This window comes from Saccostrea cucullata, unplaced genomic scaffold (genome assembly GCF_032062105.1).
Source record: "Saccostrea cucullata isolate Sc308-1 unplaced genomic scaffold, CSIRO_AGI_Scuc_v1 ctg105, whole genome shotgun sequence".
NCBI classification, from domain to species: Eukaryota; Metazoa; Mollusca; class Bivalvia; order Ostreida; family Ostreidae; genus Saccostrea; species Saccostrea cuccullata.
Genome location: NW_026919155.1, coordinates 1,085,998 through 1,096,892, shown reverse-complemented (window position 1 = coordinate 1,096,892; position 10,895 = coordinate 1,085,998). Strand labels below are relative to the sequence as shown.

Genomic DNA, 10,895 nt, shown 5'->3' with positions numbered 1-10,895 from the left:
CGCTTGCTTGCCAATATTTATTATACATTTACAAAAACAAAATATTCTCTACCCTGTACAAAATGCATTTTAACACAATGCTTTTATATGTCATCACTTCACTGATTAAAAACGTAATATAATGCATGTATGAACACAATTATGCTTCCCTCGCCGCCCAGGAAAAACCATTAAAAAACAACATCGATTTATGTTGAAAAAACTATGAAATTTAAGTCCGCAGCAATTGCGAGGTAAACAAAATGAATGGCGGACTCATTCTCACAAACTTATGTACGTATCATATATTATAATGTACAATTAATCGACTAGTTTAAGTAAAACCTATGCAGAATGAATGTAAGTTAGAACTATCTGTAAACACATTTCGACTATATGTAGCTAATATGTACCCTTACACAACAATCTTACATTCATATCAAATTTTACATAAAATTATCTAGAGCGACTAAGCAAATTGTTTCCCATCTTTGACAATTAATCTGTTGTGTACAAAACTATCAATTTTCTTGAAATGAAAACAATTACTTTCTTTATTAAACAAAATACTAGTAAAAGGTTGAAGTAAGTAAGAGGGTGGGTGGGTGGGTGTGAATGTCGCAAAGCAAAGTCTTCGAATGAGTTAAAATCGTGATTAAAGTGAATACCTGTTCATTTACAGGTATCGACCTTTAAATACTGTAGCTACTGTCGCTATTATTAGCACATAATAAACAAAAGCACGTGTTCCTAGTACATATGATAAATTAATTTCAATAGGGCGTGGCATTCTCGGCGCTACGTAATGGCGAATACTGGTAGATTCTCATTGGTTAAGAAATTAATAATATCAGGAACTTATAATTGTTGTTGACAACGATGAGACGACTTATGCCCCACCTCTGTGCCATGAGAGAACTTTTAACTGGCTATTTACTACACCCGTTGACATTCTGCCGCATTTCTATCATATGTATATTTCAACAGTGAAGGAAGCTGTGTAAATTTCAGAAGCTAATTAGGCAAGGTCGCGAATGCCACGCCATACTGTAAGTCCAAACTAAGCGTGTAATGGTCCTAGTTGATCGGATCATCCTTGGGTCGCGGGTTCGAATCCCACTGTGGGATGTCGCGACTGGTCCTTCCGATAAGACCATATAAACCGAGGTGTAAAAGTGGGTGCTGGCATAAAAAAGATCCCTCACTGCTCAATTACCGTAAGTGCAGAGTATAAGTCAAAATTTGTAGCCCTACAACGGGACGTGGTGGCGTCTCCATAAGAGTGAAAAATTCTCGAGAGGGATGTCAAACAATCAAATAAATTTTTGTGTATTGTAGAAATCTATTGTATCCCAAATTCTCAAAACATCGCGAAAAAACATTTTAAGGATATTATCGATCATTGAAATAGTGAAACATATGTGTGGAAATAACTACATGTATAATGAATTATGGCATTTTGTGTCAAATATGAACGCCCTTTCATATGTCAATGTCATTCAGAAGTTATCATCGAGGTTAATTTTTTTGATTAGGTCAGTCGTCAAGGTCAAGGGGTCAGAAATCATAAAATGATTGTAGATATCTTGTCACAGGAAATGCACAGGTCAAATATGAAATAAAGCCCTATCTCTTCTCTTTTAAAAGTTATGGCCAAGTTTAAGTCTTTCATTTTTTTTAAGTAGGTCAAACTTCAAGGTCAAGATCATGGGGTCAAAAATCATAGTGTATTTAGAAAGGTCTTGTCACAGGCAATACACAGGTCTAATATGAAAGCCCTATCTCTTCTCATTCAAAAATTATGACCGATTTTTAAGTTTTTGAAAAGTATGTCAAGCTTTAAGGTCAAGGTCAAGAGATCAAAAAATCATAGTGTATTTAGAAAGGGCTTGTCACGGGTAGAACATATGTTTAATTTGAAAGCCTTATCTCTTCTCATTCAAAAGTTAAGGTAAATTCAAAGTAATGTTTTTTTTTCAGTAGGTCAGACTGGTTAAGGTCAATGGGGTAAAAAATCATAGTGCATTTAGAAAGATCTTGTCACAGGTAATATTCCTGTATAATATGAAAACGCTATCTCTTCTCATTCAAAAGATTTGACCAACTTGAAGGTTAAAGTTTTGGTTACGGACGGACAGACGAATGAGATTTAATGTCCCCTCGCTTTCGCGACAATACAGTTTTCAAGCTCAAAAGTCCACTAAACAATACAAGCAGGAGCAGAGTGAAGACGGACATCTAACTTATCAAAGGTGGGATCAGGTGCCATGAAGGAGTGATGTCGTTTCATGTTATAATAAATAACTTACTGTTTAAATAATTCATTCATGAAAAACGAAATTCATTTTAAGAGTACAAGCAATAGAACTATTAAATACTTGTAAAATACGTGTGTTGCGAACGAAATTGTTTATATTTGATGATTAATTTTCCTTTTGCCGTCGGGTATCCCACAAAAATATTCAAATCAATTTAGATTTTGTTTAGATTAAATAAATAATAATAATTGAAAAAGAGGAATTAAAGCACGTATTGCAGGAATAGAATGAAATGTGTAGGAATAGAATGAAATTTTTATTCAAGAAAATTGGGCCCATATTGACTCAGAAATACATAATAAACACAGTTTTTTGTATTTTTTATGAAGAGAGAATTAGCCGTTAGCTCTAACAATACGTAGCTCTTGATTTTTAGTTTTATTTATTGGTCCCTTCATAGAAATGTGTTTTGAAACAACTTGGCGGTTTAATGTTTACCATTTGTATTTATATTTTTTTTTCTCCCTTTTTTCATTTTACACAGGAGGACAAGTATTCAATCAATATAGATCATTTTATTTTACTTACCTCTTGCTTTAGTGAAGTTTTGACGATTATTGAAGTTTGAAGAATATTGTTTGTTTCCGCGATTAATAGTGAATACGTGTAGTTAATTCTATAGATTCTTTAAGATAATCAAAACCGAGATCAAATGTGCTGATAAGACCACTTTTCTGCATAAAATGACACAATTATGCTAAGAGTCGATGAACGAGGATAAAACCACATAGATATAAAATACTTATATAATATATATTATTCGGAGCAGCATTTTTTGACGGAATGTATAATTATACGAAAACTTGGTCTGTCATGCAGCCCCGCGTGCAGGGCTGAGTGACGAATGACGCCGAGTGGCCGAGAAAAAGAGATTCCCCCGTGTCGAGTTACGGATTTATTGCCTTTTTATGAACTGCAATGTTGACCATAATGTGCTGTAATCGTCTTCAGTTTGGTACACTGTTTCTGCATTAATAATTTTGTTTGACACCTATTAATAGTACTGCTTCTGACACATTATGTAAGATGTGTGTACTAATTAAAAGTGCACCATGCTGTAATAGACATAAAGATTTCTCATACCGGTAAGCAGTATGTTCAAGATTTCTATGCCGTAATTAACATATGATGGACTGACCACTAACAAATCTTGCAGATATAAATGCTTTAATTCATTTTCCATGTACAGAGTGCATTTGCCAAGTATCTTACAAAATATAAACAGCCTCTGACATACATACATGTACTTACTTATCTCAACATGACAGATAATAAATAAAACACACATTTACACAGAGTGTAATTAATATCGCATTAGCCATATATTAATCTCTGACAGTAACATCTCGTTAATAAAATAGTAGTATTTCTGAAAAATACTCGAAGAACTTCTTTACAACAAATCAAAACACAAATATTAAAAGGGTAATTTTTAACGTACAAGAATGTTTTGTTCACTTTGTTCATGTGGATTTTTCTAAAATAAAATCTGCATAAAAGGATTGCAAAGCCGCTCTCTGGTATAACTCGTTCTTGTAAACCTTGCATACAAAACCTTGCATGTCCGTAAAGCATAACCAAGTAAATGTTTTTGATGATGATGATGATGATGACGATAATATGATGATGATGATATATATACAGTAAAACACGCTTATATCGAACACGCCTATATCGAAATGGCGCTGATAGCGATGTGATTTTCAAAGCATGTCTTTAACTTGATACAATGAATTACGCTGATAAAAAGCAAAACGACACTTGTTTTACTGTATATATAATTTACCTGTGCATATGGTTTATATTGTGAATGTAAAACCATTCAGATGTCGGGTGATACATGATATATATATGGAAATTTCAAATTAAAATACTGGTCTTGATTCTGCAAACTTCTGAAGTCTTTTCTTTTTCTTTCTTTTGACATCACACTCGTCAAGGTATTTCACTTACTGTAGTAACCTTTCAGCAGATTATGTTTCGATGTCGAAACGTCTACGTTTAATGCTTATTTACGCCTTCTCCAGAAGAGAGAAAATGGATTGAAAAAGTTTGACCTTCCGAAATTCATTCTAGAACTTCCCCAGCGGTTTCTTGAAGAAGATTGCGTGGCTCCTTCTCCCGCGGGCGCGGCTTCTCCACCGGACGCCCCCTCTCCCCCAGAAGAGCTGCTGGACCGTCTCCCTCCCCGGCTCATTCCGCCAAATCCCCCGCCCCAACCCCAGGCGTCCGTTGTCGGGTAGCCCCATGGGTCCAGTCCGGGAGATCCAAAACTGGACATGGCAGCAGTGAATGGATTAAACTCGGCCTGGGCCTCTGTTTATGAAAAAAGATAAAGCTGAGTTGATGTTCCTTAAAACACTATAAATGACACCTTTAAAAAATCATCTAAATCTGTACATGATGGAGTTAGCCATTTTATTATACTTATATGGTAATTTCACTGAAAAAAAATAAATTTAGATACATATGTATTATGTAGTTTGATCCAGTGCTGGATTTCCCTAGAAATTGTATGCGGAAATAATATCACAATTGAATGGTATTGACAGGATTACTGTCTAGAATTGACATAAACTTTGATATGTTGACATCCAGTACAAACGGGCCATGATAGACATTATTACTGAAAGTAGATCACAAGAAGGGCACGTATCTGATTATATACGAGGACATAAAATATTGATATAGAATACATTGAATGCATGCAGTCTATACAGCAATTCCTCCAAAAGCATAATATAAAAGCGAACCGAGTATAACTGTGTAAAACTGTTTGAAACTTCCTTCAAAGCAAAGTAATATGCCCCACAAATATATGATATTACCGTTTGAAAATTCCTTTAAAACAAAAAGATAAGACGGGTGCCATAAGATTTCTTGTATACTTGAAGTCATATTTTTGTTAAATGAATATAAACATGGCACTTTAACATAAGCATAATAATTGAAATACATTTTAATACCAGTACTCTTTTCTGTTCCCTACATGTCTGAAGCAATTAAAAGCATTATATATATACAACTGCACACATCATACCATATTCATATTCTGAAATGAAATCGCATTTATAAATAAATTTGCACTGAAAAAAAAAATCTCGATTATCTCCCCTTTATAAAACATGCGTTTTATTAAACGTTTGAATCTTTATGCTTTACTGAAAGCTTAAATTTTGATTTAATCTTATCTATGGTTATCGATGGTTTGAATAAATTGTTAAGTTTCAATGTGACAAACATGTAAGGATATAACAGAAAATGTTCTTATATGAAAATCGATGGCATTTTAAAACAAAAATTGATACCCCTCTTCACACTGCGCACGAGAGAGTTCTAATTTATGTATGCAGGTAAAATGATGTACCCTTAGTTCTACAATAGATATTTCAGCGTATTACAGATTTCGCAATCAAATGAAGCATTATTGTCATTTTATTTAGCTTAGTTAAATTTATGTACCTTATTTGCATACAACCCCCACCCCTTTTTAATGAAGTAAAGATGATTTCTGTTCACCAATACTTTAATTGTTGTCTTTGCGACTTTGAGAATTTTTTCTGTGTTTAAATGGTTGGTTTATTAGGTTGAAAAAATGAAATACAATGTACCTTTAAAGAAACTCATTATATGAAAACATTTTCGTTAGAGTATATTGTGTCCTTAATTGCAAAACATCTTGATTTTTATCCAAAGAAGAGAAAAGTATAAAAGAAAACCCAACCTTTAAAAAAGAAAAAAAAACAAAAACAAGACATTCAAACTGAAAAGAGCCGAAGACACAGCGTGTCGTGGAATGGCAAGTTTTCATACTTTAAAAATATGGTTATTACTACGTAAAAAAATGAGATTTACAAGGTTTTTATAAACAATTAAGCATATCTCCACAGCAAAGAGTTAATTTCAGGTTAATATTACCCCCCCCCCCACCCCCACCCCACCCACCCCTCTCTATAGTTTAATTGATCCTAGATTTATTAATGGTTTCACCTTGTGCCGCGTTGTCCATGGTGATTCTAGGAGATCTGATTTCGGTCCAATATGTTGTTCTGTTTGTCACCACCGTGGCTCTAAAATACAGAAGGTCTTATTAAACATTCTATAACTAAAAATTACTGCAATTGCATTATTATTTCGAATCACAGACACAAAATAATGGAGATTTATGTGAGATTCTAAGAAAACAACTATTGAATGCATACTTACATGAACTGAATCATATCGGCGGTCGAGTGGGTTGGTCCATACCATAGCAATGTTATGGAGTCCTTCCATCTGGAGTTGGAATGCGTTATGGCATCGTTGTTACCCGAACAGAACATAGGACGAGCTGCGTCATTTTCCGTGTACCACTGCCCCGTGGGCCAGTCCTTAGAACCCTCCTCACCAGCGACTATAAAAAATCCCTTGAATGGGGCACCACTTATTGTAACTACAATGATAAAGTTTACATCAAATGGGAGACTAAAATCCTAAAATTCTTACATCTTTATCATTTAAGTTGTGTTATACTTCTTTATTATACCTCTGCTGATTATTTCCTACATAAAAAAATTGGGAAATGTGAATAATTCACTAGAAATCACTGTGAATGGACTAATCCCCGTGTGTTAGTCAAATTAACTAATCCCTGCTTCGGAAACTAATTCCTCTCTAAATTTTTTTTTTATATCTTTATTTGTTTATCATTTAAGTTTGTGCGCTGCGCCTCGCGAAATAGCCCTGGCCTTGGAGAACTGGAATCTTGCTAACTCCCTCAATGATATACTATATATCATATATCATATATAACTGTATAATATAGATTTGCTTCAGAATTTCGTGATTCCTTTATAAAGAAGATCATACTCTCTTTGTTTCATGACTACAGCGCATAGAAAGGTACATAAACGACACAAGGTAATTCAAGAAGAGTATATAAATAATGTATGAATGCACAGATGAGCAATAATCGCACGCTTAAAAGCATGTTATATTTGCACGCTTACGTGGACCATAAACAATAAACTGGCCACTAAATGGAGAAAAGACATAACTGAAAATGGCTTGCGTAGGCTAGCAATGCGTCAACTTCGTGTTCAAGCAATTAACTAAAACAATGAATGTCAAAGCCGTTCGCCTTGTATGACCCCTGTGATTATTTATTTATTTTATCTAACAGGGATTTTTGTTTCATCAAAATATGCATGATAGATCTTGTAATTGTCAATGAAATTCCGAAATCAATCAAAGCTCAAAGCTTTGTTACCAAATGAATTTTCAGTCAACTGAAAAATTGACACAAGACCGAGTCAAAACGTGTCATAATTACATTAAAATATCAAAGAAATATCAAAGAAACCAGCTTCCAAATATGCATGAAGTATGGGATAGGCAGTAAAGTACAAAAAAACATGAACATAGAAGATATATATCTATGAAAATACTTCCAGGATTCTTCCAAACTTTTGTTTAATCCATTTTGAGAATAAAAATAATAAAACTGACTACTTTGATTTAAAATATATTTATTAAAATTAATGAAACTGACAGACTTTGGAATCTATACTTACCCCTTAATGGTTTGTTAGGCGTGTACGTGACTGCACTAACAGTGATATTATAAGGTGATCCTCCCATTTGTTTGAATATTGGCCTGTTAGACTGGGGATGAGTATGTCGGGGGATCATGAAAAAACACGCTCTCTCCGGAGCTCCATCGGGATATCCAACCGAAGTTTTAACCAAAAGAAAGCTCAGAACTAATCCAAAGAAACACATTTTAACTATTACACAAGCTTCCAGTCGCTACTCTTTCACACACAATAGGCTGGGACTGGACTGCAATAATACATTGACCATTAGTTATTATTTATTTGGACACTCGGACGAAACGGTTGTCACGTGTGCATCTTTGCATATACGTTATTCTCGTATAAGCCAATAGAATTTCTGAACTATCAGTATTTGTTTCATTGATACTTATGAAACACATAGAATTAGCCAATAGAATATATTATTAGTATTTGTTTCATTGATACTGCTACATGTGAAATATGCAGTTTTAGCCAATAGAATATCGAAACTACTGGCATTTGTATAAGTGTTACTATTATACATAATTATGCAGTTTGTGCGCACGTCTGTCCATTTTGCATAGTTCGTTATATTCAGCTTTTTCATATACGTATAATTTTGTTTTTAAAATAATAACAAGGATGAAATTATATGCATAATTTTACGTTTTGGTTAAAATACGAGATGATCGATTTCCAGAGTCTGGTACAGATCTAGAGTATTCCCTGAAAAACACAACATATATACATTGTACATATAATCAGTACTTGTATATTGGGGTTGAGATCAAAATACAACTGTACCAAAATAATCAAAATGCAATTTAAAGATCAAGAATTTTAATCCTAACATCATAATTTCTAAGTCTTAAAAGTCCAGTAATGTAGATATCGCAGATTTGAATTTAAATAATAGTTAATTTATCAATATAAACCGTCATCCATGGATAAAAGAAGAGACATTGACCAGCAAAAGCATTACTGGCGATGCCAATGAAAGATTTTTTTGTTAAATTTTTAGTTTGAAAAGGGTGTGTGTGTAGAAAGGATAAATCGCTAGTTTTGATTGTTATGTTGTTTGCACGTTAATTTTTAAATCCTTTTAAACAGACTACTATGGCATGTTTAACATTGCAATATTTGATCTTAGCAATTTTTATCGTTTTCCATTTGCACTCCACAATTTTTCGTTTGAATAGTTTATTATTATTTGTATTCAATAATTTTGATTACATATATATATATTAGAACAGACAAGTAAACAATGAATGTTTTAAACTAATGATTTCGTGTGGTATTATTTTTGCTGATTATACAAGTTCGAACACGAGAATAATTAATATAGAACAAGATACCAAAAGGCCCTGAAGGTCGTCGGAGTATAATAAAACTGCAGAAGAATAAAATAAAACAAAATTAATTGATAAATCAGCATATGCTTCCATACAAGTTTCAGTTTTTCTGCCCCAGTGGTTCTTGAAAACAGATTTAAAAATTGTTTTCCTTTATATTTGCAATTAAAAACTTGGATTTTCTACTGTATCCCCACCCAACGCTGAGGGGGGGTGGGGGGGGTGCATGACTTGAATAATTATGAATTTACACTACCACAGGATGCTTCCCTGTAAGTTTCATTTTTTTTTCTGACCCTGTGCTTCTTCACAAAATTTTAAATTTTTTTTTTTACTGTATATAAGAATAAATGTTAAAGAAATCCATATTGTGGCCCCATCCCACCCCAGGAGCCACAATTTGAACTCTACACTTCCTCATGATTCTTCCACATAAGTTTCAGCTTTTCTGGTCAAGTGGTTCTTGAAAGGGAGGATTTTATGTAATGAACCCATCCTATTTTTGTCTTTTCTTCATTATCTGCCCTTGAAAGGAGGCTTAGTCCTTCATTTTAACAATTTAAATTCCCCTTTAACCAAGGATGATTTGCACCGACGTAGTTTAAATTGGCCCAGGGGTTTTTAAAAATCTACACTACCCCAGGATGTTTCCACTTTTAAAAGTTTTAGATTTTCTGGCCCAATGGTTCTTGAGACAAAGATTTTTCCTACATATTTCAGTGTAAAACTTGGATTCCCTAATTGAAGCACCACCCTTTCCCAGGGGTCATGATTTGAACAATTTAAAATCTTCACTTCTCTTTGATGCTTCCATGTATGTTTCAGCTTTCCAGGCTCAGTGGTTATTGAAAAGAAGATTTTTTAATGATCCCACCCTATTTGGTATTTCCCCATTATCTCCCCTTGTAAAGGGTTTAGTCCTTCACTTTAACAAAAATGAAAATGTGAAAAGTTTACAGATGGATAGATGACTGACAATGGGGCAGAAAAGCTCATTTGAGCTTTCAGCTCAGTTGAGCTAAAAATGGCAAAATAGGGAAAGGAGCTGTGGCAATTCACTGCAACTTTTATGATACCTAGTCCATAAGAATTTTCAGAGTATAATTCTCCAACTAATCAGTAATGTGCACACTTGTTAATAAATGTTCTCTTCAGGTTGACACATGCCAAACCTCTTAAACAACAAGATTTAAAATAAATCAAATCTACTTTTTATTAGACTGCTAATAAAATGTATTTTAACAAAAACATACATATACATGTATTATCATGCTATCCACAACTTATACTGAAGGAGAATTTTACAGACCACATTAACAGGTGATAAATTGATGGTCTTACAGGGCAGCAATATAATTCTAAGGCAACATATAAAAGACAGATAAACACTAAATGACAAATAATACTTACATAGTATCTTGGAGGGTAGTTTTTTTTGGGAGGGTGGGTGGGGGTGGTGGGGGGTTATATGCTATATGTTTTTCAAATAAAGGGTTAATTTAAGGAAAAAAATCTCAGAAAAAAGAAATGTAAAATCTTTTAGCCATGAAAACAATTCAAACATATATACATATACATGTACCTTTGAACAATCATGCATCTTGTGTACTTGTGTATGTTGTGATCTCTTTAACCCCCCCCCCCCCCACCCACACACACAAACAAACACACAAACAAACAAATAATATAAC

General features: G+C 33.7%; 1 protein-coding gene across 1 annotated transcript; it reads right to left on the bottom strand.

Moving 5' to 3' along the window:
- Positions 1 to 3,915: 3,915 nt before the first annotated feature.
- LOC134280462 (ferric-chelate reductase 1-like) lies at positions 3,916 to 8,060 on the bottom strand. The gene is made up of 4 exons (XM_062762874.1): positions 7,850 to 8,060; positions 6,504 to 6,729; positions 6,288 to 6,367; positions 3,916 to 4,613 (listed from the first exon to the last, which is right to left on the bottom strand). Exons 1-4 carry the CDS (start codon positions 8,055 to 8,057, stop codon positions 4,306 to 4,308), a joined length of 822 nt encoding a protein of 273 aa, XP_062618858.1. The 5' UTR covers positions 8,058 to 8,060; the 3' UTR covers positions 3,916 to 4,305.
- Positions 8,061 to 10,895: the final 2,835 nt, after the last annotated feature.